The sequence below is a fragment of the Hirundo rustica genome, chromosome 3 (assembly GCF_015227805.2).
Source record: "Hirundo rustica isolate bHirRus1 chromosome 3, bHirRus1.pri.v3, whole genome shotgun sequence".
Lineage (NCBI taxonomy): Eukaryota > Metazoa > Chordata > Aves > Passeriformes > Hirundinidae > Hirundo > Hirundo rustica.
In genome coordinates, this window is record NC_053452.1 from 46079997 (window position 1) to 46106489 (window position 26493).

Sequence of the window (26493 nt, forward strand, 5' to 3'; positions counted from 1 at the left end):
GGCACAGAAGGACCTGGGAGTGTTGGTGGGTAAAAGCTGTCCACGAGCCGGCAGTGCCCTTGCAGCCAGGAGGGCCAGTGGGGTACATTGGGAAGAGCGTGGCCAACGGGCTGAGGGAGGTGATCCTTTCCCTCTGCTCCACGCTACAGAGGCCACACCTGGAGTGCTGCTTCCAGTTCTGGGCTCCTCAGTACAAGAAAGACAAGGAGCTTCTGGAGAGGGTCCAGTGGAGGCCACAAAGATGATCTGGGGTCTAGAGTATCTCTTAGAGGAGGAGAAACTCTGAGAGCTGGGCCTGCTTAGTCTGGAGAAGGCTGAGAAGGCACCTCATTAATGCACAGAAGTATCTTGAAGGTGAGTTCAAGAGGATGGTGCCAAACCTTTTTCACTGATGCCCAGTGATAGGGTGAAGAGGAATGGCCATAAGCTAAAGCGCAAGAACGTAAGGGAGAACTTCTTTATGTAGAGGGTGGCAGAGCAGTAGAACTGGCTGCCCAGGGAGGTCGTGGAGTCTTCGCTGTCTGGAGACCTTCAAAGCCCATCTGGACGCATTCTTGCGTCACCTGCTCGAGGTGGCCCTGCCTTCGCAGGGGGGCTGGACTTCATCACCAGAGAGTTGGAAAGGACCTAACAATTCTGTGATTCTGTGTGAGACGTGCCTCGTCGGGAGATGGTGCTGCGCTGTGACACGGGACCCTCAGAGGAAGCCCAACACCGACTGGGAGCGAATGGCTGGCGGGGCAAGGAGCACGATTTACTTCCCAAACTCCGAGCGCCGCCGCGGGCCGCCATGGAGGCGCCTCAGCCCCACCTGCGCGCGCCGGGCCCCGCGGGTGACGTCAGCGCGGCGGGGGCGGGGCCGGGGCCGGGGCCGGGTCGGGCGGCGATGGCGGCGGCGCCGGGCGGGCGCGTCCCGCGGGTGTGCGGGCGCTGCTGATCGCCGCGGTGCGTCCTGCAGGTAAGAGACGGAGCGGAGAACGCAGGGACACGCTCCCTGCCCGCCCCTCTGCGCGTCGGGGACAGGGAGTGCTCCCGGCGGGGCCGTGGGGAGCCGCGACTGCCTCGGTTCGCTGTGAAGCTGAAGTGGCCGAGGTTGCTTGGTCCTGTGTCCTTCCAGCGTTCGGGAGTGTTGGGTTTATAGCGGGGGACGGGGGGACAGCGCCGGTGTTTTGTACTTTAATTGCGCGCAGATATCCAGAAAGCGTCTCGGTAATTCTCTTTGCAGAAGCTTTGTTCGCACGGGTGTAATAGCTCGCTTTAATTGTGAGGACTGGCCGGAGTTACCCTCATGAAGGTAACTCATGAAGGACGCATTTTCTCTGTGTCACAGTGGGAAGCAGAGTAGCTCATATTGGCCGCTATGGTTTCCCGTTTGTCTGTGGAAGATATTTCCAGCCCCTTGCAATGTGTGAGATAACAGGGCAGCCTGTGTATCCCAGTTCTTAAGGCGGAGTCGGGGAGCCTTAACTTGCCGTGTTGCAGATTTGGTGTAACACGTACCCTGGTAGTGGTTCCTCTGGCAGAAGGATGCAGGAGAGCTTTGCAGTTGCATCTCCTGCTTTTGATAAACAGAGCCTGAATTGCATCCTTCCTTACCATTGCGACCTTGCCAATAAAATACTCAGAGGCAAACGAGAAAACCCTTAACTCACCACTTTGTCATAGTGCCACCTGCTCTGCCAAGATCCTGTGCCAGGATCCTCTCCTAGCAGGATCTAGATTGCTGTTGCACACACAGGAAGTTCAGATAGCAGGCTGCTGAGTTGTAGGTTTCATTTTCACGGGGTCTGCTGTTGGACTGTACAATGGTAAAGGCAAAATTATTCTTTGATTTAGTCTTTATCTTCTCATTTTAAAAATGAAATCATTAAAATTTGCCTGCACAGGCAAAAGTGAATTTATGGTAGTATCTCCTGAGAAGGTCAAAGGGCAAAACAGTCGTGCAGCGTCGGCAGCAGATGTTCTCTGTGTTGTATACTAGGTACTGGTCTTAAGTGGGTCAGTTGATACGCATCTAGTCCAAATCTCCAGTAAGATAACCAGATGTTGCAAAATGGGCCGTGCTATTGTTTAATCATTGCAGAAAACATACCCTTTTGGAACAGGCCACAGACCTCGGGGTTTTGGTTTTGTGTTGGAGTTTTTTCTGGTGGGTTTTTTTTTTTTCTTCTTCATAACATTGCTTGCTGTTGTCACACAATAATGTGGCTAGAGCCATGACCTTTGACTTTTTCCCCTGTCTGCTTGTCCCCACTACACGGCTTGCATGCTGCCTTGTTTCTCCAGAATATGCCGGAAATACTGCTAATACTTAGTAGCTTCAATTGAGTCCTGAATTTTGGTCACTTTGTTAAAGGATCACTTTGCTAAAGAAGTTGCAGTGTAGCTGACTATACTCACAAGCTTTATTTCTTAATAATGTTGTACGTTTAATTCTAGTTTTACAGACTTCTGTAATTACTTGTGGAGTTCAGGGATTGTATGTGTTGGAGGAAGAAATATAAAACATCATCTGTTTCTCTTCTTTGACTTTGCCTAGCATTTCTTAACTTTATGTAAGATAGAGGTAGAAAAGGCAAGGTCACTTGCTAAGGCTTGTTTGCCCTGGGAAATCTGGGGATAGCACGCTGCTGCTGGCATTGTTTACCAGTGTGGCATCTCAGTGCTTTAAGCAAACCTTTTAATTTCATGTTTCAAAATTCCAGCAGATTTACTGGAAAGATGTTTGCATCGTTTCTTGTGCTATTTATAGTTGTACCTTGGAGGGTTTCACTTCATGTTGTGTCACCTTGTTTCTCTTCAATTAAAATTTTTGGGGTTTTTTTTCACAGGGATCCCTCCTTTGGTGTGGATCACTGAGGTCTTTACATACACTACAGCAGTGGCCACAGAGAACTGACAAACTTGAGCTGGAGGAGGAAAGATGACATCCTTGGGCGCAACAGAGAAGGAAATGCGTAAACTGACCTTGGATACACCACAAAAAGAAATACGTGAACTGCCTTTGGATACATCGCAGAAGACAATCAGTAACCCGGTAACTCCTCTGTCATGTCAACAGTGTGTCCCTTGGGAAATGGGGCTTTGCTGTTTTGTGTCTGTAGTACTGTTTTGCACAGTGAGGGATGCTGCTGAGAGCTCTGCATCGCTCAGGTATTTGAGGGAGAATGTCACAGGTGACACAAAGAGCTCATGGTGTTAGAAATTGTGCTGTAAACAAATGGACAGGATTTCCAAAAGAGGACAGACATTCTGTCAGCCTTGGAGGATAATCCTGTTTCATGTACAGCTTACACAGATGTCTGGCATTTTTGCAGAGTGTGCTGGAAAGTGAAAGTATGATAAGAGGTGTTTTCACTCCTAATTCTCTGTAAATACAGGTGGTACCTGGCAGTTCTCATGAAATGTGTATTTTGTGGTGCCTGTAACTTCAGTCTTTACAACTAAACCTGGAATCTTTCTTTCATGGTTCATATCTCAGTTCATAATAAATCCTGTTTTCTACATAAGCCTTGAACTGACATGATTCAGCAATTGCAGAGATTGGACTTGACGGAATTTTGTTTGTCTAGCTCAGAGTCTGGAAACTTTCTCTGAAAAGTTCTAGCGTTTTCATGGTCTGTGACAGCAGCCTGACTTTGGCTTACCCTAAAGGGATGACCTGAAGCTGTGTTTTCTGTTGTGTCTTAAAAAAGGCAGTTCATTTGAACCTGCAGGAAATGGTTTTTTTACCATTCTGTGCTAGAGCCCTTTAAAAATCCTAAAACCTTTGAAGTATTTATGGGGAACGTACAGTGACACAGACCTGCACAGGACTTCCTTATCTATTGCAGATTTGCACTGTCGCACTCTTGGGCCCTCAGTGAATCTGATTGTTTATTCCCAGTGTATGGTCACTGCTTGCAAAGTGAATAGAATTTGGGGTGATGGGGGAATAGTTTCGACCTCCTTCACAAGAACTCAGCTGGAACAGGAAAGAAAACTGTTATGATGAACTAGAAGGTGGAAGGACTGAAGTGCAAAAGGAAAGGGAAGGATGAAAGCTGGTAGATGGAGATCTTGGTGGGAGAGAAGATGTGAAGAGGATTAGGAGATGTTTAGGACAAATGAGTAGTGTCAGAAAAGAGACTAAGAGTCCAGGAAAATTGGATGGCTGCAAGGGAACTGATCAGTATGATGGCTGAAAGACTTAGCAGGAGAATTCAACTAGAGCTTAGGGGTCAAGATTCTATTGTGGGAAAAAGAATGATTATTTGGGATCGGAATATGGAGGCAGAGTTGGGAAAGATTGTACCGATAACTTTGGGGCAGCCTCTAGTGAGCAACCTGCTCTATGTGACCTTGCTTTGAGCAGGGCATTTCATTAGAGAGACCAGAGGTGTCTTCATCCTCAGTCATTCTTTAGCAGGGCAGGCCATGAAAATGTCATTGTTTCAGTACACTGTTCCATTAGCAGCAAAACTTCATAGCTTTATTGAGTCTGAGATATATTCCTTCATTACTGTACTGTGCTCAAGCATGCAGAAAATTTTTCCTCCTTTGTGCCCTTTACTCCACCCATCTAACAAGAAATGATGTCATGTCCCATCTGTTGGGGCAGCTGTCTGATATCCAGCATGCTGGATAAAAGCTTTTATCACAGTCCTTTCCTCTGTAAGACCATAATATCTCCTCTTGTTTTATGACAATTGGTATTTACTTTGAGGAAGAAAATAATTTTTGAGACCTCTCAAACTCAGTTGACGTTGACCAGTTGGCTTTAGAGCTAAGTTTTGGAGGTCTGGAAGAAAGGCAGGATGATGGTAGTTTGTGTCATGTGACAAGGACTATTTTTACTAAATGAGGTAAAAGTAGTAGAAGAGCATCTTGAGACATGAGGAAATAACAGGCACATTCTGTGATGACAAAGTCTCATTAGGACTGTAGTATTGCACCCAGAAAGTGATCTCTTGTGGTCTTGCAGGTTCCACGTCTGAGCTGCTGAAGCATTGATGGGCCACCTTTTCTTTAGATGAATACATCCTTCTGAATATAAAGAAGTGCTTTGGCCACATCTCCTTTTCAGGAGTATAGAACTTTGCTTCACTAAAGTAGTCAAGTCCCAGTATCCCTGACCTGTGTGTGCTGCTTCGGTTTGTCTTTGGAGACTGAACCACTAATTTACTACTTTATTGCAATAGAGCTACTGCCCCTCAGGAGCAGACTGTAAAAATGAGGACAATCAAGATATACTTTTTCTTTTTTATTAATATTGTTCTTAATGTTTGAATAAAAATTATCATTTCGTGTGCAGCTTGTATTTTAAGGAACCAAGAGACTACCAGTAAGCAAAGGGATTTCACTTTTCTTTCACTTTTAACACCTAATTTCATATTTTGGTCCTCTTCTACTGCACGTGCTAAAGCCAATAAAAATGATGAGACTTAAAACAACCTGACAATTTGCTTTAGAAGCAAGTTCTATTTTTTTTTCCTCCGGTGCAGAAGATGGTTCTGAATTAGGTTTTATGCAGTGGGTGGGTAGCTGAGAAGGAAAGTGGACAGTGAGCAGAAAAGGATGTGTATCTACTGGCAGAAATGATCAGTGCTCTGGATTTAGACAATTTCTGTTGTCACTCATTTTTACTCACACATTAACAAAAATATGTGCCAGCAAACACATATCCTTTTCATACCTGCATGTTTCATGCATTTATCTATATATTTTTAAAATAAAAATCTCAACTTGTCATTTTATGGTCCAATATTCCATTCAGGAGTAGTAATTCCAATTTTGTTAAATTGTTAAATTACTGGAACACTTGTTTGCAATTGATGTTGCATTTCAAAGCAACAAAGAATCTAAAATCTTATAAACTACCAAAACCAACCTTGGCAAAATTTCCTGTCTTTTAACCAGAGTAAAAACAACATTTTCTACCATTTACTTCCTTTTTCAATCTGAAGCACATCACACATGTGATGAGATGTAGACTTACTGCTTTGCTTTTGGGCCAGGCAGCTGGGAACTTCCACAGTTTAATGTTAAGGTGCTTCCCATCCTTTCCTGAAATGCTGCATGATCAGGGTAGGGCTTCTGTGAGCATGTCTGAGTCTTTGGCAGTGAGCTGTGCCAGGGTGTTTGGGGCATTTATCTGACTGACATATCCCTCCCTAAGGCTTAACAGCTCTCACCATGCTGCTGTTTCAGTTCCGTGTAACATCCGTGTGTTACCTTCTCCAGCTATTGATAAGGAAAAGAGAGTGAGGCTTTGAGCCAGACCGTAGACACCAGAAAATCCAAGACTCCTGCACAGGGCTGTTTCAGTGCACTTTGCAGTTCTTAGCTCATTAGGATGAGGTGTTCTGTTGTGTTTGTGTAGGTTTTGCTAAGAAGACACTCTGTGACATAGTCTCTTCCTGTCACTGTTTTCCCTAGTGGGGCAAGAGCAAGCAAAAAGGGCAGCTCCTGTAGGCTGGGGTCAGGGGAGTTGTGGAAGTTGCCTTCTGGTACCAGCAAGTGGCTGATAGTAGTCAGCCCTTGGGAATGACCTCATTTGAAGTGAATCCTCTTCATGCTCTATGACTAGCGAGGCAATAAAATATTACGACTCTTCATTTGAGAGCTAAGAATGGAGGAGGGAAATGTTAGTTTTAATTTTTTTAAAAAAAAGCTCTGTTTTCATAGGAGATAATATGCCAGGTTTTCATTTTCTGTTGTGGTTTCTTTTATATTAAAAGCTAGTTGTGTTTCTTTTAATGTTGTAGAGCATCATATAATTAAGAATTAGAATACTAATTTTTAAACTAATTTTTGAGGGGGTTTTGGCCTCCATCACAAAATGTTACTGAATATTTTTTTATTCTTTTTTTTTCTTCCCTTTTCTAGATCATTCCATACGTTGGGACAATACATGGTGGCCTTGTTCCTGGAGAGCTGATTGTGATACATGGGACTGTTCCTGATGATGCAGACAGGTAGAGGCTGTGTTGTCATGTTTTGCAGTGTCACCATGTGAGCAAGATTGTAATGGACGAAATGTTTCCAGGGCTCCTACTTAGGATGGCACACAAAGGCTTGATCTAAATCCCTGTGATAGCATCAGATTGAAAACAGTCTTAAAGGGTAATCTGAGACTAGCAAAATTGATAACTGAATGTGTTGTGGATAGGAATTAAGTTAAACTGGGATAAGGAGGTATGGACTCGGGCTTGTGCCCAGTAAGGGACTCTGCTCCCTGACCTTATCCAACATTCATTTGATATATTGTGCTGAAGCTGATGGGAGGGAAGGTGGTGAGCGCAGTAAGTGAGGAGTTTACATGATATGAATGATGACCGTTAAATAAATTTAGACATTTATATTCACTGCAATAGATCATGGCAAAACCTTTCACAGCTGTGTAGGAAGAGAGGAGGACAAATGTTTGGGGATTTTTTCTTATCCAGTGACATTCATTGTGTCTGCCTGTTCTGAGGCTCCACAGTACAACACAAATGTGCTGAGCCTTTAGGTGAGTTCTTGAGAGACTGAGCTGAATGTGGTTTGTCTTATTTTTATGAGTAGGTTCCAGGTGGATTTACAGTGTGGCAGCAGCATAAAGCCTCGAGCTGATGTGGCATTCCATTTCAACCCCCGCTTCAGGAGGTCTGGCTGCATTGTTTGCAACACTCTGGAGAGGGAGAAATGGGGCTGGGAGGAGATCACGTATGAGATGCCCTTTGAAAAAGGAAAGTCATTTGAGATTGTCATCATGATTTTAAAGGATAAATTCCAGGTGAGTCTGGGTTGATTCTTCATCTGCAGCCGTTGTCAGGCCAATAAAGTAGAGGTATTTTACATAATTGAAATAAATATTGGTGGTCTAGGTGTCTCTGATACCTAGGTATAGTCTAACTACGGAAAAGTTTAGAGCTTTTCTTGAAAGAGGTGCTAATTAAATCAGACCTTTAATTTTGTATTGCTTCCCTCAAAATTGGATGAGTAGGCAAGGGACTTCCTGATATAGCTAATGGCTACTCCACCCTTCCCTGTGTTTGTGCAAAGGGCTAATCTTGGGATAAACCTGTTCTGTGACTGGTGTAGGACAGTCCTCGTGGAGGAGACATGTGAGGTGTATTTGTCTTGCTCTGTTAGACTGCAATAATACATTCTATTACATTGGTAATACCACATTGTGAATGATCAGGTGTTAGAGGTGTGAAATGCAAATTTTAGTGAAGGTAAATGAATCTCTCTCATGGTGATGGAAAGAGAGACTGAATCATGGATGAGCTGAACTTAGTTGATCTGATATTTCTAGAACACTCCTAGGAGTGTTTTGTACCAATTTTTTTCTGTAACAAACCAGTGTAAACCAGATATGTGGGCATGCAATTTGGTACATGGCTGGTGTAATGTATGTTTAATACAGTTTTTCTGTTTTGCTTCCTGTTTCTTTAGGTGACTGTAAACAAAAAGCACTTGCTGCTCTACAACCACAGAATTAGCCTTGAAAAAATAGATACTCTGGGAATATATGGCAAAGTGCAGATCAAAACCATAGAGTTTGTTTCTAAGGTAAGCTGCATAGATAGCTGGCTTGTTTGATTCATTTCCTCTGTCCTCTTAAACTGCATGGTGGGATTTATGGTGAAAGGGAAGGAAGGAGAAGCAGCTACACAGTCCAATGTTAGTAAGGAGATTTTGGTTTCCCCACATTTTAGCATGTGACTCTCATGAGGATTTCTGTCTTCCTGTTTTAGTCTTGCCGTTAGGGGCAAGAAAGTTACAAAAGTTTACAGCTTACAAAGTTAACAGGACAGATGGTATAAGAATTGTTTGGATTCTTAATCTAGGAGTGGACTTCTCAAATATTGCAGGGGCTCCAGAATGAACTCATGAGTATTTAGTGCTTCTAAGTAGCAAGTTTAGGCACAGCTGCAACTTGTTGCTGGGCTTTGAATTGCCAAGGTCAGCCACAGCTGGAACTCCCTGTGCACGTAGTCCTGTTTCTCCTGCTTAGCTGACCAATTTGTTGAATGAAGTCAGAGGGGTACATTCATGGGGATGAGAAGAGGTGTTCTTAGACTTTGTAGCTTGACTTGCACGTGGACCGAACTGCAGTGACTTCCGAGCGAAGGCTGTGCTGTGGCTCCTCTCAGCTGCCAGCTCTGCTACTGATAGTAAGTTAACGGGGAGCTTTTCCCTGTGCAGAAAGAGAGATCCTTTTGTTCTGGAAGAGTTAGACTTTTAGAACAGAAACTGAAGGTGATAAATTCCAGGGAGATACGGAAGGTGAATGCCTTTTCCCTTTTCTGGCACTCACTAAGGTAGCCTAACTCCTGCTGTGAAATACCTGGGTCTCTTGGGTGCAATCTTCACTACATTGTGGGCAAAGCTTTTGAGTCTTGCTGCCAAATATCAGGTCTAACTCAGGGCAGCAGACTAATAATTGTTTTGGTAGGAGGCAAAGCTGAGTATAATGAAGTCTGAGCTTTAAACATAGGTCTGCTGTGTTTGAAGATCATTTCCAAAGCTGGTAAGCAGATTTTTATGGGCTCCATATTTTGGCCTTGGGCATGTTGCCATAATAATATTCCTGCAAAAGTTGTCTGTGTCCTGATCTTGGAGGACTGACTCCAAGAAGAGCTTAAGGGCAAGCAGGTGCTTTAAGTTTTTTTCTGAGCAAGCATAAAACATACACTTGGTTTAATCCGTGCCTGCTGATGCTGTGTGCTTTGTGGAAGAAAGGAATGGAGAAGGGTGATTTTTTCCTCTTAGTCTTCGCTTTTTAATACACTTTTCTGAGGAGGAGGTTGGAGGCTTGTATTGAAATAAATAACCTGAAGACACAATTTTCTGGGGCTAAGCTGGAACTGTCTCTGCCATGGCCATGTTGCTCTTCTGTCCTTCCCATGGGAAGGGACAAGGACGTAGAGGGCTGCTTAGAATCCCAAAAACTCTGCTGTGTGGACTTGCCATACTGGTATTTCTACCCCAGTGGGGAAAACTCTGTGGGTACCCTGAGACCCTGAGGGCTTGACAGTGGTCTGACTGTTAAATAAAGATTCAAATTGTAATGAGGTGGTCTTCAGGAATCTTGATTTGGCTTCAGCAGTTGATCTTCAGAACTTTTCTGTAGTTTGTAGGGGTTTGGCTAGCTTTTTCATTGACATAGCCCTAGATTTCCATCTTAACAGTTCACCATTCAAAGCATGATGATCCTTACATTGTTCTAAACCAACTTTATGCTAAAGTTATATGACGTGAGCAATGACACCTAATGTCTCTCTTTCTGCAGTCTTTACAAGGCTCTCAGCCATCGCCTCTAGGAGTAACAAAGATAAGCACAGAAAATGTACGTATGTTTGTGAAAGGTTGAATGAATCTCCCTGTTGTCTGATAAGCTAGATAATGTTCTTTTCTTCTCTTGTAGGGGGAAATGCCAAATGGTTCACAATTGGTAAGTGTTTCCTATAGATTTGTGGCAAATGTAGAATTAAAAAAATAAAAAATTACTTCTGTTATTCGTGAAAAGACATGCTCAAAAGACAAGGAGAAAGGAATTGACAGTCAACTGAAGAAAGATAGTCAGTGAGGTTTTGTAGAGGGATATCCTCTTATCTGCTGCTAGTACAACTGAGACTATTAAATTGTTTAGAAAACCCAAATGATAAACACAACATCCACAACCATAAACAAAGAAATTAAAAGAAAATAAAAGTGAAGTATCTGAAGTTTTAAAGGACCAAATCACATTTGAAATTTTTTTCACATAAGCGTAGGCTTTGCTTTCTCTGCCTTAGAAAATACCTGCAAACCTAAAGTATTCTGCAGTCATGTTATGTTAACATGTGTGGAACCTGTTTGCTGCATCTTCCTCTTGCTGACAGATCCCTGTGTACACTTCAGGTAGCTGGATGTAAGCATTGCACCTTAGGAGTGAACTTGCACCCAGCTAACATGCAGTATAGATGGAAGGAGTATTTTTCATTTTGCAAAAACCTGCACAGGTGGACTGCATCCACACTGGAGCAAAGACTGCACTCAGACTGAAAAGTGCTTGAAGCCTGGAATATATACAAATAGAATTTGTGGAGAAGGTGAAGTTGCAGTGAGTGCCATAATTTTAGATGCTTTGTCACTTGACAGCTTGCCTTCTTCAGTTCTTTTTTCAAAACAAAATGACACTGAATATTGTAATTTGCAATTGGTGGGCTTAGCAAAAACATAAAGGTGAAGTGCTTTTCCGTTCCCTTCTGTTCCCTGGTAAAAATAACTTCTAACACACAAAAAAAGACGAATAAAATACTTGCACTATCATTATTAGCTGCTGCCAGGAGGACAGAAGACTTAGGGACTCTGCTTCTAGTACTTATGTGACCATGGGACAACAACACACCTTAGCATGAGTCTTACTCTTTAAAGATACTTCCAGAGAAGAGAAGTCATGTATAAGTCTGAATAATTATGTGATATGTATTTAAACTATTACAGGGAATTTCATGCTTACTTTTTTCTTCTTTTTTTTTTTTTTCTTTCCCCTTCTTCCCCTCCTTCCACCATTAGTGGTAGCAGAAGTAGTTGTAAATAATGTTTGTTTTGAACCCAAGGTGGTAGTCTAATTAAAACTCAATACATTGATGCGTTTATCTCAGTGTAAAGTTTCCACTGTAGTATTAGGAGCCTGCAATATGCTGGGAGGAGTAACTTTAGCTGTAAGTGCAGTTTTGCAATTGTAGGCCAAAATTTCTTCCTGTCATAGTAAAGCTCACCTTGTATAAAAAAAGTCAAAAAAGTAAATCACAGTCAAAATTTTTACTGGGGGTGTACTTCCAGGGTGTTCCTTATGTTGGGAAACTTGATACTGCACTTCGTCCAGGATGCACAATTGCCATTAAAGGAGAAGTGAATAAAAACCCAAAGAGGTATGTGTTACTGATGGTTTTATTTCTGTTATTTAACTGAGGTGCTCTTGAGAATGAGTAGGCTTTTCCATTGCTTCTGTACATCTTTACTCACTTGCAACTTTGCCTCTGGAATCATCTGAAACTACAGTGCCGTTTCCTCAGGAACCAGCAGGATTTTGGCTTTAGAGAGGACTTAAAAGAGCAGCTCCATTGTGAAAAGTGAAGGTAAAACCTGAGTGTCTTACCTACTAAATCTGTGTCATTCACAAATTTGTGTGTTTGTTCAGGGCTCTCCATTCTGCAGGAAGTGTGAGCAAATGTCCTGTACAGTGACAGCTTTTATTCTAAAGAGATCCAAGAGTAAGGATCTGGCAGAAATAAGTGAAACAAAAGTGAGGCGAGTTGCTGGTGTGCTCAAATGCTGCATGTTACAAGATTTCTCTGACACGAGTGATGAAAGTGATGAGCTGAATGATTAAGAAGGATGAAACACCTCTCCTAAGAGGAAAGGCTAAGAGAATTTGGATTGTTCAGCCTGGGAAAAAAAGTGCTCCAAGAAGACCTAATGGTGGCTTTCCAGTACATGAAGGGTGCCCATGAGAAACATGGAGAGAGACTATTTGGAGGAGCATGTAGTGACAGACAAGGGGGAAGGGCTTCCAACTGAAAGAGAATAGGTTTAGGTTAGACATGAAGAAAGAAAAATTTCATTACTGTGAGGGTAGTGAGACATTAGAACAGGGTTCCCAGAGAAATTGTGGATGCTCCATGTCTGGCAGTGTTCGAGGCCAGGTTGGATGGGGCCCTGAGCAACCAGATCTGGTGAAAAGTGTCCCTGCTCATGGCAGGGGGGTTGGAACAAGATTATTAAATTTAAGGTCTCTCCCAACCCAGGCCATTCTGTGATTCCATGAAAGGTGTTAGGGGAGTATGAGCAGTAATCTTGATAGCAAATTAGGAGCAAAGTGTTGCAAAGAACACATTTTCCAAACATGAAATAAGGCTTGGGGAGCAGGGGAGCACAACACAGTCAAAATGGAGCTGAGCAAATGTCTGAACAAATGCCCTTTAATTTAAGGGCAGTTTTGGCTCTGCAAAAACGTGCCTAAAAATGAAGCAATTAATGAGAAATGAAAATGATGCGAAGCATGTTTTCACATTGTGTGTGTGTGTATTGCACTCCCGTTTCCTCAGGGCATGTTTCTTCCCTCCAGTTGAACAGCATTCAGAGTTCATACTGGAATCCAAGGTCTGGAATCCTTATCCACAAAGTTTGGATGGACTTCAGATTGACTAGGATAATTAATACTTGGAGAGTAGCATTTCTTTTCCTTCTTTTGGCTTGAAAAATTTATTAGCATTTTTCAAGTGCTGGATGTGCACAGATGCATATAAGCATGAAGAGGCTTATTAAAGCATGCAGGTTGTCTGCTTTTTTATGTTTATGCATTTAAAACTATATATTTAAAGAGAATTTTTAAGTGATTTCATTTCTTTTGCTCAGTTCACACAGCTGTAGATGTTTCTTTTTCTGGGTGAAAAAGAGAATTTCACAGCTTGGAAGTGTTGCAGTATTTCCTGTCTGGACTGAATAATTCTCCAAAGAGGGCAACAGTTTGACAGCTGGAGCTAATTTGACTGGGGAGGGGATATTTTTTTCTTCAAATACAGTAAGGTCTTTGCCATAGGTTGAAGCATTCATTTGAATTTGAATGAGTTCCCTCTGATCACCCTTCTCGAGAGCTCCTCTTTAGGAACCCTGTTTGGTGACCATGTCTTTGATGGCAGAGTATTCACTCAGCCTGGGCAGAATAACATTTTGTATGCATGGTGTCCCAGCAGTCTTAAATGTATGGAGAGAATCCTTGAACTTTTCCTTAGAGTCCAACCAGTTTGTTGGCAGGAGGAATATGGTGTCTTTCGGTAAAACAAAGCCTTCCACTCTCCATTGCCTGAGTGAAAGAGGTGGGGGAGCAGGCAGCTCTGTATGTTCCTGTGAGAATGCTGCTTCCTATTGCGGTAGGGGAGCTGCTCTTGGCTCAATAGCTTCTTGCTGAGACGTGTACAGAAAGCTGTGAGTGATGAAGTGGATCTAGCAGGGTCATGTCCCATATTTGCTGCCTCCAGCAAAGGTTTCTGTGCAGAGGAGACAAATGCATGCGAGCTGGCTGCTTGCTTGGTTCTTCAGGTGAATCACAGTCCTGGCTCCCAAACAGCCTGAGTATTGGCTAAGGACTTGGTAAATGGCATTGACTGCTGTTGTTGTGTCTGTAAACCCTTGGTGCAGTAAACTTAAATATCTTCCAGCTTTGCAATAAATCTGAGACCGAGTGACTCAAAGGACATTGCTTTACATCTGAATCCCCGAATGAAAAATAAAGTTTTTGTAAGAAACTCCTACCTTCATGACAGCTGGGGAGAAGAAGAAAAAGAAGTTGCTAACTTCCCTTTCAGTCCAGGGATGTACTTTGAGGTAAGATTACCTGATAGAGCATCAAGCTGAAAAATCTGCCAAATGGATTAAAAAGCACATTGGTGCTTAAATGTCCTAACTAATACAGATTTAAATAAAACTGCTATTCCTGCATTTCATGTCTAGAAAATACTTAGGATTAAATGGGGCCATAGAGAGCAGAGGTTTGTCTTTATTTAGTAACAGTTTTCTTTTTAAGTAGTTGCAAAAGTTCAACCTGTGCTAAGAGTAAATTTAATTTAAAAAGAGTTGGACTTGATGATCCTTATGGGTCCCTTGCAATTTAAGTTATGCTGTGATTCTGTGAATTTTATTGATGCCCCATTTTTGTTTTTAAATGTTGCTTTTGCATGAAACATTCTCTGTAACAGGAACACGTCTTGCCCAAGTATATGCTAGGTCATCAGATTGCTTTTCACATCTTACCTGAACTTAAATCTTAACTGTTTCTCTTCTTGCTTTCCAGCTGATTATTTTCTGTGATGCCTACCAGTTCAAAGTTGCTATTAATGGTGTTCACACTCTGGAGTACAAGCATCGTTTTAAACAACTTGAAAAGATCAACATAGTGGAAGTCACAGGAGATGTTCATTTGTTGGATGTGAGGAGCTGGTAGTTTTTTTCAATCAGTACTAAAAGAATTTAACATCTTCTAATGACAGTGCCTCCTTGTCAAGTACAAACAGGTGCTGACCCATGCTGAGCCTGCCTTTAATCTATCTAGGCTTTTGCATTTGCCTCTCTGAGTTAGGCAAGTACCAGAAACGCTAACTGCAAATTTAAATCCTTCTCTAGTTTACAGTTTCCTGGAAAGCTAAGTTAGTGTTTGCTCAGATAAACCTCCTGTATTATTGAACCTAGCAATATGAAAATGCTGCATACTGTGTCTAACAATTGCACTCTGTATGTTTAAGTTAAACTACCATTTGGCATTCCTCGATACCATCCATTCAACATTGTGAAGTAGAAATGAGACTGGAATAGGATCCAAAGATAGTTATCCACCTCCAAAGGGATGTTTATAATTTATTTAAGAAAGAGCTATGGATTATAATGTTCTATGTCTTAATTTATGTTAGCAGTTCTAACCTTTACAGTGAGGCTGGATTAAGCAGACAGTTGACCCCTTACTTCTGGCAAAAGGCAAGAATTTTGATCTTACCTCTTAGCCTGCTGCTGCAATAGCACCTTCTCTGGCACCTACGGTTATGTTACCTCCTGCTTACAAGGGCCCAAGATTTCTAGCCTTTATTTTTCCAAAGTGAAACACGGGGAAGTGATTTAGCTGGTTTCAATTACAAGAACTTTTGGAAACTTATCTGATCTGAAGTGGTTCCTAACTGGGTTAAGAAACCTTAGAGTCTGAAGTAGATGTTTGTGGGTTTCATTTTTAAGGTATGTCTGAATCCACGTAGTCCAGGTAGGGTTTCGGCTGAGATGGCACTCGACCACTCAGCTGTGGACTAGAGAATGAATCCTTTTTCAGTCTTGTATTAAACTACTATCTATGTGAAATAAACTGTCCTGATTCAGTTTTCCGTACGAATGTCCATCTTTTTATATTTTTAAAAGTAAGTTACTGCTGGTTGTCAGTACATGCCTGAAGGATGTCCTTGTATATCTAAAGACCCCTAATATTGAAGCAATTTCAAGAATAAGATGTACATTAAAAGACTTTAAATGAGCAGATTTAATGTATTAAAAGCATCAATAAAAACATATTTGAACTCTGCTTTTCTCCAAGTGTAGCTAAGTAGCTATGATCCCTTTTTGGTCTATTATATTGTTTCATTTTGTTATTGTCTTACCAGTATTTCCAAGTTGGCAGTGACCCTGACTGTAGAACCATTTCCACATTAAGGAATTAGTGATCCACAGAGCAGTTAACCAGAGCAGGTGCTGGGGCTGGGCTGGCCTCTGGGACAGTGCTGTGCTACGTATGTACCCCTTGGCTGCAGGCTAAAATTGGAACACAGGAGCTGGTAGGCAGCTCCTCATGGCAGTAACACCACTTGTGTGTCCTTGCCTTTAGCTAAGCATTCAGCAGATGTTCTCAAGGGAATGTCCTTTTTGTTTCACAGCAGACACAATTAACAGTTTTAGGGAAATCCTATAAGAGCTTGGTGTGGTAATCTTTCCACAACTGGGATCTACATGGCATGCTGCACCCTGGACACAGGCTTGTTCCCAGCACCCAATGGGATCTAAGATTATCCTCTGTATAGTGTCAGTTCTACTCTGTTGCATTGTAAACCCTATTTTACAGAGTCTGGGTGCCTTTCTTAGTACCAGTGTAATGAACTACCACCTCGTGGTACAAAACAAGTAGTAATTTTTTGGGTAAATTCATTATCATATCAAGCAATTTATTCTTGAACTTCAGCTAATCAGCAGCAGTCTTTAAAGACTCTAAGATTTAGTTCCTGAATAATTTAGTTCATGAACATGAATCATAGTTTCTTGGAACTTCTTCAGTGTCTTCAGTGGATATACTTTTTACTTTACAGATGACAGAAAAAACCAGATTCTCAGGATTGCAGTGCATTGGTCCAGTGAGGACCAAGCTTGGAGCATGACAGCCCCTCCACTGGGACAGTAACTGTATACCCCAAGGACAGCAGAATTCAGTGAGTCTCACATGTTGTCACTCAGGATTTGTTTATAGCCTGTTCCAGTTTCCCACTGTTAAGAAAAGAGCAGTTAAGGAAAAGTCATAAGCAAAGTCCCCAGTCCATTCAGAAATGATGAAGTCAGATTCTTAAAATATTTTATTAAAAAGTTAAAATCTTGTCTCTGATAAAAATTGTTATGACAGTTTGCCTGTAACGCCTGAATGTGTAAAGTAACACAATTCAGACAAAATTTGAAAACGAAGGGCATAAACTTAGAAGTAGCTTTGGAGTGGTTCTCCCAAAATGACTTCCAGTTGTTGAATTGTCTTCTGACACTGCTGTTCAACTTCTTCACATTCATCTAGAAAAAGAAATTAAGCAGTAAATAAGTAGAGCAGTGATTAAAGGCTATCTGAGGAAGGCTTCATCACTCATCAAGGCTGGAACCATCCTCAAACACCATATATGAAATTATTATTCAGAAATATTTTGTCACTGAACTAGGCAAACTCCTTCTACTAACACTGATCTAAAACTTGCATATGGGGAGATGTGCACAGGCTACAACACTAAAGAAATCACCGTAATTTAACTGAACTTCCATGTGTGTGTTTGACTTAATCCATTTCAGTTTGCATTTTGCACAGTGTAAGGCACCATATACAAATTCATAAGAATTATATATTTTTATATATATTAAAAATATATAAAGATTTATATATGTCACCCCTCACTAATGCCAGTTTAGAACCTTACCTTCCATAAGCTCAGCTAAGAATGGAATAGATTCTGGTAGCAGGACCAGGTAGTTCTCCTTCAGTTTTTGTGCAACTTCTATCAAAGCAAGCAGGGCAGCAAATCGGACCTAAACCAAAACAATTACATAAGAAAACAAACATTACTGTATAGGTCCTTGTTCTCCCCCATCCCTGCCTTCTTTCCATTCATTTTAAGGTTATAAGCTTTCATTACTGAAGGGAACTAGATTTAAGCTACTTTAAATATTAACATCTGAGTTAACATAATGGCAAATTAAAACCAGCAAGAAGCAGATAATGTTGCTAGAAGTTACTTGATATTATGGACTTTAACTTCCTGTCACAATGCCACTTCCACTGTATCAGGGCTTAGCTCAGCACTATGAAAAACCAAGTACACTCCCTTAATATCTATAACCTGTCAAGAGGAGAATCTTGACAAAACTCTATATATTAAACAGGTCTGAAAGCTGGTAACAGTCTTCCACTTACCCCTCTAAAGTGGCCCTGTCTTCGTACACAAACAATTATCTCATTCCAACAGATACCAAATCTTCAAAAAGCCTAAACCTCACCATATGAAAGACGTGGAATATTTACTGCTTACAGTGAGAGCAGAAGAGCACATTGCAGCCAGCTCTACCAGTTGGGAGTACTGTGGTACAGCACCAGTATTTTAATTTAGGCTAGTATTTCAGCAATGGCTTGGTTAATTCATTTCTGATTTTTGTTCCCATTTTCTAGCATGACAGAGAAAAAGCAGTTCAGTTCAAATTCTGATAGCTTCCAACCTTAGGAGAACTGTGCCTTGTTTTCAGCAGGATCTGGTAGTTCAGTGGTTTCCAAAGAGAATCATCTGCCATTGCCACTGAAAACTGAGCTATGCAGGGTATCAGGTGTGCTGTCACTCTTTCCTGGAACTTCTCATCTCCTCCAAGCACATTTTCTAGCTGTGGAAGTAAAACAGACCCAGGCTCAGATAAACTTATCCAAACACATTTCTAGCTTTGGCTTTCAGGCGCTCAAGAACTAAGTCAAAGCTCATCAGTGGGTCTGCAAGAGCTCAGTAACATGCATGAACCTTTAGAGAATGAAGACATTTTAAAAAAGGATAAAAAGACTCAGCAATTCAGAGCCTTAAGCAAAGAAATCAATACTGTCTGTGGCCCAAAGACAATGAACTAATCCCCCCTTTTTTTTTTTGTTAAGGGGGAGGACTGACATCTGATTTTTTTTTTTTAACTATGAAAAAAAAATTAGCTATGAATTGTTTTTATGGATTTGTCAATACCTGATCGACCAGAGGCTGCATCAAAGTTTCTGCTCTTTCTTTACTCAGGAATTTCTGAGTGTCAAACAGGAAGAGCTTGTGCAGACAATCCATGGTGAACTGCAGCAGTAGACAGCTCTTTTCTGTGTTATTGTCAGAGTCAAAGAAAGCTTCATCTACACACCAGCCAAGGAGAAGAAAAAAATATATCAATAGAAAACACAAAACTTCCCCTAGCAGGACCAGAAACATTGCTAGTCTGTCAGTGTAGCTAAGGAATGTACTACACAGCAATTATGTACTCATCACTCAGAGCAATAATGTGGATGTGATACATTATCTGGCTTTAAGCTACTGCCCCAGCACGTCTGCTACTGATGGAAATAAAATAGAATAGCCACAGGCTACAGGAGAAGTGCTTGGCCATACCTATGGATATGGAGAATTTCTTCAGGTTACTGCAACTGGGATGGGCAAATAGTTTCCTGCAGAAAATAGTAACACCTATTTTTGCCCAAGAAAGCAGAGGAGTCTGAATACACCAGGCAGCATTTAAGAGAAAAAAGTAAAAGGAGAAACAAGTCTCCCTTTTTCTACAGAATTTCATACTCAGGGAACTCACTGGGACTGACATTGAAAATTTTCATGTGGTCTCAACCTTGTAATTGCAGCCCCAAGCCCATAGATGAAAAATGTCCTTCGGTTCCATCAGAGAAAGATTTCTCATTTACCAGAGGCGGAAAAAAGAGAGAAATGAATTATGTATGCTGTGAAATAAATCCTGTAAGACTAAAATTTCCACAATTAAAATTCACCTCTCAGCAATCAAGACTAAGCCTCCCTGTAGGCAGTAACCGACAACTTACCAGTTTTAGAAATGTTGACCTGGTTCAGCGTCTCAGCAAAGGGCTTCACTAAATGACCAGCAAAGAGGGTGAAGAGACCCTTGAGCTTGTCTGCAATGCAGTCTGCTATTCGGTGGAATGTCAGCAGCCTGTCTCTTAGGGTAGTCTCTGTTTTGGACCAATCAAAGAGCTGAAAGTGAAAGGCAGATTAGCTGTTTCCTAAGTCTGTGCACTGGAAAACACAAACGTGCTGATGCAGATGAATTACATTCAGACTTCTTACCTTGAAGAAGAGGGGCCTGAAAGAAGCCTCGGAAAGTTTCATAACCATACTGATTAGACAGTCAATAATGTGAGCCTCTATTTTACCAACTTCCTCTAAATCATCCTAGAAAAATCAGAAAACATAATCCTAAGCTTGAAATATAAGAATTTGAGCTTTCAAAGCACATTTTAATTTTGTCTGTTTCAGACTAAATACTTAACCACCATGTTTTCTACCGTAAAACCAATTTGGAACAGAATATCTGATACCCAGAATTTCAGAGCACGTACACAGTGGAATCTACTACTCCTTTTTTAAACAAGTGATAGAATTGGCATGTAGAGAGGTGCAGCTGCTGCTCACCCTCCCAATCAAGCTACCTCGGCATGCTCTGTTCGGAAGTCCAAGACTTTCATGAAGAATGCTGTCAGTTCAGGCTGATGGGAGATCAGGTGCTCCTTCTCCATGCCAGAAATGTGCTCCTTCAAAATGTTCATAAGGGGACCCAGGCAGTTCTGCCAAAACAAAAGCAAGGCAATGCAAAGACAACTGTGATAGTGACGGTAACTGAGAAACATAACTAGGGTTTTGGATTTATGTATTTCATGCATTTGCTCACTGAAATACCGTTGCTAAGTAAGTTTTTCCCAGTACTTTTGGGGGCTTAAGTTAGTAGGATTCCTGAAAAGCATTTTGTCTACCCTCTGCCATACTGGAGAGAATTCTGACTCACTTATGTTCCTAGCACATAAATGAAGCCCTTTATGAATGGGATGATCTCCAAAGCATTCATCATCTAACATGCAAAGGACATTAAACTGCTGGATCTCTCCCAGATCTACCTTTCCTGAATCACTGCAGCCATACAAAAACCCCCAGAGATTATAACATAAAGACTATGGTAGATTTGGCTGGGATGGAGTTAATTTTCTTCAGAGCACCCACATGGTGCTGCGTTTTACATCTGTGACCAAAACAATGCTGATGGCACAGCGGTGTTTTAGCTATTGCTGAGACTTCCTTTGTTTCTCACTCTGCTACCACAGGCTGGTATGGCCAAGGTGCTGGGAGAGGACACAGCTGAACCAAATTTTGACCTGCTTGTTTCTCAATTTCTTCTCCATCTTTATCACAGCACTGAAGGATGAAAAAGGCCCTTACCTTGCGGGTATGCAGCACTTCACTGTAGCACTTGGTAACTGCAGGCAGGAGTATTCGGGGGGCCAGCCTTGTCGCTAGGATGGTTTTCAGTGCCGCTACACGCACACTTATCTGGGAAGTAGGACCGAACTCGGCCACAATCTTTTCCAAGCGGACAACCTGTGAGGAATTCCAACAAAAGTTAGGCTTGCTTAGCAACTTAAGAACTTTTTTTTATAGTAGTTGTCTGCTGCAAATGTCAGACAGGAATTTTGCTGTTCGCACCACTTGGAACGCCTTACATTACGCTGTCCGTGTACAAAGCCTCACTGTCTTCAGAAGACAAACAATGAAAAATGCCCATGGCAGCAGCAGAGGGTCAGAATGACTCCAACAGGAGTGTCAGATACACATTTGAGGAGACTGTGGATATTACAGAATGATCTTTCATGATTCATCTCCCTTTTCAAAGACGTAAAATACAACCTATCTGAGGGAGGGGAAGGAGATGCTCTTAGGTTCTGTGTCTGAGTTACCTGCATAAGAAAGTGAGTAGAAGAGTAGTGTTACAAGCCTTCACATAGTTGGCACACACTCCTACTTCAGTTTCAGAGAAAAAAGGTAATCTCTACAGCTTCTTCTGCAATCTGGACAGGTCCTGTCCCCCTTTTACACACCTGTAGGAGTCACAGAGCTCACCTGCAACAAGCACTCCAAAAGGTAAGGACTAAGGAAGTGTGGCAGTGTTTCTGCAACCTTTAGCAGAGCAGTGACGGCACTCAGCAGGTAAATCTCATTGGAGACCAGCTCCTTCTTACTTTTTAAAGTCTTCAAGAGTGCTGGCATCAGCCTGTGAATAACCAAACATAAACAGAGAAGGGTGAACTGACCATTTGGAGATACGTTTTCTATCAAGTAAATCCATCTGTTAAGCCTGCAGGGACAATTTTCACAAGAATTTTTACATGCATATTTGAGAAAACTCAGTATTCTGGGCTTGTTGACATATTTTATTTTGAAACTAATAAAGGATATTAGATTTAGAATCACAGAATGGTTTGGTCAGGAGAAATCTTTAAAAATCATCCAGATCAACACCTTCCACTCAAAGCCCTGTCTTTAGTTACTCAAAGGTTACTCAAAGCCCTGTCTTAGTTTAATGACATATTTGTAAAGCAACGAAACAGTCTTACAAGAAGCAAGTTAGACACTTGGATCCTTCATGAACAGGGAGAATAAAATAATGTAGCGTGAAGGGTTTTCAACTGTACTCACTCTAATATTTTTAAATGCAATCTGTTCTACAGAAAAAATACAGACAATGGTCTGATTTTTCTAAAGCCATAAAGGTTGCCTTTCTAGTGACAGCAGCAGACTCCTTCAGTAACTCTACTTCTAATTCTACTTGCATTATAAAAGTCTTGCAATTTACCCCCTAGTTTCTTAGTTCTATGACCACAAAGCACCTTCAAGCACTAGAAATACTTTTAATCTTGTCTATACAAAACACACAGAGGGGCAGACTGCCATCTGGCCTTCATCAGCATTCCTTCAGTAATGCATTTTGGTAAAACTAATTCCTGCTGCAGTTGGTTCTGTTAAGAAGAACCCAACAGTACCTTGGAAGCTGAGGTATCGCTTGGGCTTTCAGTGTACAGGTGACCTCAGCTATACAGAGCAAAGCACTTCCCATCACATTTTTTTCCTCCTTCTCTGAAGAAATGAGATCAATGGCAGTTTTCAGAACAGGCACGAACGGCGCTGGATTTTCTGTGCCAAAACCTTTGCAGAGCAGCTTGAGGCTGAACAAAGCAGTCTGCCTGTTGATGGCTTGCTCCTCCTCTTCCTCCTTTCTTCTACACTTGACGATGGCAATGAGCTCAGGAACCAGCTCTAAGAGCTGCAGGATCTGAGAGGACAGGAGAACACACACATCAGACATACAGTTAGTAACTCAGGACCTGCAAGGTAGCTGTGGGCAGGTAGCCCTCGTGTCACTCTCAAGAGCCCTCACCAGGCTTGGCACTGATACTTGACATCTTTACACGGGGTCAAGCACTTGCACATCAATCTGTCTCAGGGTACTTTTGCTAAAGGAACTGGATTTAACCTCTCTGCCTCACCTGGCTCTTCTGCCACTTGGTGCGCTGCTGCACCTTGTTGTTCAGGAGGTCCATGGCCTTGCGTCTCACCGACGGCAGCTGATTCACCATCAGTCCCCCAATTACAGGGATGAAGGTTTCTGTTGGCAGTAAGGCATTGACCTACAAGAAAACAAACAGAACGACACCACAGATGCTTTTGCATGCACTGGGACATGGTAGCCTCCTGATAAAGACTCTCTTCAACTTCCCTCATCAGTTACAGGATCAGAGAGGACAAGGCAGCAATGCTTTATCTGAGGCATGCAAAACAACAAAGCAAGTTCCAGCTAGTCTATGTTCACTGGCTGCTAAGCAGCCATTATCCACTAGCTCTGAGATTTCCTCAGCAAGTCCATTTGTCTGCTCCCATGAGCTATCCCTCTGTACCCGAAATAATGCGGGTACATCATGAAATATGGTAAATATTTCCAGGTAAATATGCTTTACTTGTAAAAAAAAAAATTCCAAGCTGTAAAAAGTAGTATGTTCTGACTTATGCAACAAGATAGCCACTCACATTCTACAAATATATTTCTAATCAGAAAAAATAGTAAGATGAAAAATGTAAGGATTTAATTTCACGTATAAATACGCAATAGCATTAGTTCAGTCATTTTATGAGTTAGCAGTGAGAAATGCTGCCAGGAGCCATTTTTCTCCACCAGACATAGTGAAATGACTGCTTACAGCCAGCAGAATATTAAGCTAAAGGAAACAAGCATTCTGATTTTTGTTCTGCTTGTTCTAAGAAGCTGTTAGCTGTAGTTATTCAAGTTGAAGCTGAGTTTCAACAGTGATGTACCAGGCTGCAGACCGTCCAATGAAATATAGTACTGATACAACAAGAAACCCTACAAAGCTTCTATCAACCAGCAAGAGCAGCCATGTCCCAGTGCTAACATGGGGGCTAGAGAGACATACTTTATCCAGCATATCATAGCACTTGCTAAGCAGAACCCTCCAGAATTTGGCTGTTGGCTTGTCCACATTTCCTTCCACTGAAGATGCCACAGTGTTTATATAGTGAAGAACTTCTTCTAACAGCCTAGACAGAAAGGAAGTAACTTTTAGTAAGTTAACAAGGAGACTGAAGAAGTCCACTGTTATTACTGGAAAGCATAAAGTCTCACAAGACAACAAAAATACAAGGAAATGAAACAGAAAAAAAATTAAAAATGAGCATCCATGGAACACAGCATTTAAAATAAATCTTACACCCTTTTTCTTTTGGAACAAACATAAAAGTTAGGCTTCTGCAAGAGAAACCCTCAATTTCGTATCACTGGCTTTTACAGCACAATGGCTACAACTGTGATCTTTGATTACTGGTACTTACACCCATACAGAGGCCCCTGTGAACAATGATTATTATTTTTTTTCTTCTAATAAACCAATATGTTTTGCTAAAAAATATGGAATTCCTCTAGTGATTCACACATGAATAGCATGACAGTTATGGCCAAGCATGTAAATAACCTCTATCAAAAATACAGAAAAAGAGTGGATATTGGGTAGAGCAATCTTTCAGAAATAAAAATCTCCACATTCTATTAAAAGAAAAAACCAAACCCAAGTAACTTGAACATAATAAATACTGCTTGTTGCAGAGGACATTAAAAAAGTATCATTAAAGATATTCTAATGGCAGTACACTTAAAGATATTCCTGGGTTGCAAAACAAGCTAAAAATAGGAGTAGGGCATATTTAAAGCATACCTCTGTTCCAAGTCCTGCAGCTCTTCTGTTTCTTCATATTCAACTATCTGGATTAAAAAGCAAGAATGAAATGATGAAACTTACCTCCCTTCGTTAAACTAAAATGCCGGAATACACAAATTTGTTGGTTTTTTTTTAATCAGATGTCCACTAACATGGTAATTATGAGACCCTACATTTGTACTTAAGCCATCATTCTAGAAGGAAATCTGAGAACCCTGGGCAATGCAGTTACATGAGCAAATACATTTCATGCTGGTAGATGATTTTCAGCTGAAAAACTGGGACTACCAGCTAGAGTCAGAGCCTGAAACTCGTAACATTTTGTCTTTTCAATTAACAGCAGGAATCCCACACTGAATTTGGAGTTACACAGGATGTGAGTGAAATCCCAAGCTCCATAAAGCCAGTGGGAATACACTGGTACCAGAATTTCACTTGGTTACCCATGCATCAGTCACATAAATGGAGTCTGTCTGGAAAAGCCTTATTAAAAAATAAATAACATTACTGAGAGGTTTCAAAACTGTTTCAATAAAGGTGTCAGGAAGATACACTGGACAGTGCCACCCCTTTGAATACAAAGTTATATAAAAAGTAGATTAGACCTCAGCTATTACAATATGGCACAATCACATACTGTGATCAGTCTAGAAGTAAACTGTCATTATTACCTTTTTCACAAAACTTTGAGAGGACAGAAGTTGTGACATGAAGGAGACTGACAAGAATTTGAAATGCCGGAGTTGTTTGTCAGAGTGAGACTCCACATTAAAGAGCTGCCCATCCTGATTTTTCGGCTTTGTCTTGCATGTTCTTAACTTTTTTGTCTCAGGATCATCTGTTGAAGACATCGACAAAACAAATTTGCATCCAAGAAAAAAAGATTTTTCATTTCTGATCACAGAAACAAAGTAAAATTACAGCTGTTCAAAGGCCCACCCAGCCTGGCCTTGAACACTGCCAGGTCATCCACCACCTCTCTGTAACACCTGGTCCAGTGCTTCACCACTCTCAGAGTAAAATGCTTCTTCCTTACATCTAGTCTGAATCTATCCTCTTGCCTCTTATATTAGGAAGGTTTACATGCATTTGCTGGCTCTGTTTTGTGGTTACCTTCTTTGTTCTCTGGCAGCTCTGTCAGGTACTGGATTATTTTCATCACGCTCTGGAACTGTGAGCGCACGTTAAATTCACAGCAGATGGAAATCCAAAATTCAGTGTCTGCTTCCAGAACAGCATCCTGTTAATGGTTCAGAAAAAAAAAATTCAGGGATTAAGAAAGAATATTTCTATCAATAATAATAAAAATACTCAACAACTCCTCAGTGAGCTTGTGAAAATGCCGTGCTGAGCTGGACATTGCCAGGATTAACACCAGTGGTAAACGCAGCAAGCTC

General features: G+C 41.4%; 2 protein-coding genes across 3 annotated transcripts in view; one reads left to right on the top strand and one right to left on the bottom strand.

Annotated features, from left to right (window-relative positions):
• The first annotated feature begins 863 nt into the window (after positions 1-863).
• LGALS8 (galectin 8) lies at positions 864-16075 on the top strand. 2 transcript variants are annotated; one of them, XM_040058361.2, is made up of 10 exons: positions 864-958; positions 2832-3037; positions 6868-6956; positions 7546-7756; positions 8422-8538; positions 10262-10318; positions 10397-10423; positions 11800-11888; positions 14178-14343; positions 14810-16075. In XM_040058361.2, exons 2-10 carry the CDS (start codon positions 2924-2926, stop codon positions 14957-14959), a joined length of 1020 nt encoding a protein of 339 aa, XP_039914295.1. In that variant the 5' UTR covers positions 864-958; positions 2832-2923; the 3' UTR covers positions 14960-16075. The 2 variants fall into 2 exon arrangements, with proteins under 2 accessions (XP_039914295.1, XP_058275713.1); XM_058419730.1 differs by lacking the exons at positions 864-958; positions 10262-10318.
• A 1006-nt stretch (positions 16076-17081) lies between these two features.
• Positions 17082-26493, bottom strand: part of HEATR1 (HEAT repeat containing 1) — a 34814-nt gene continuing 25402 nt past the window's right edge. Inside the window, exons 31-45 of the mRNA XM_040059378.2 lie at positions 26210-26336; positions 25768-25934; positions 25094-25140; positions 24299-24422; positions 23357-23497; positions 22853-23142; positions 21933-22083; positions 21255-21413; positions 20474-20608; positions 20112-20216; positions 19850-20018; positions 19005-19159; positions 18505-18663; positions 17712-17820; positions 17082-17316 (exon numbers count right to left, since the gene is read on the bottom strand). Of these exons, the coding sequence (XP_039915312.1) occupies positions 17228-17316; positions 17712-17820; positions 18505-18663; positions 19005-19159; positions 19850-20018; positions 20112-20216; positions 20474-20608; positions 21255-21413; positions 21933-22083; positions 22853-23142; positions 23357-23497; positions 24299-24422; positions 25094-25140; positions 25768-25934; positions 26210-26336 (2127 nt within the window). The 3' untranslated portion in view covers positions 17082-17227. The remainder of the gene's footprint in view (positions 17317-17711; positions 17821-18504; positions 18664-19004; positions 19160-19849; positions 20019-20111; positions 20217-20473; positions 20609-21254; positions 21414-21932; positions 22084-22852; positions 23143-23356; positions 23498-24298; positions 24423-25093; positions 25141-25767; positions 25935-26209; positions 26337-26493) is intronic.

Excerpts from the sequence above, each read along its gene's own strand:
- LGALS8 (XM_040058361.2), top strand. The coding sequence starts at position 2,924 with ATGACATCCTTGGGCGCAACAGAGAAGGAAATGCGTAAACTGACCTTG. Across the intron at positions 6,957-7,545 it reads GTTCCTGATGATGCAGACAG|GTTCCAGGTGGATTTACAGT; the intron begins GTAGAGGCTGTG and ends TTTTATGAGTAG. Across the intron at positions 8,539-10,261 it reads CCATAGAGTTTGTTTCTAAG|TCTTTACAAGGCTCTCAGCC; the intron begins GTAAGCTGCATA and ends CTCTTTCTGCAG.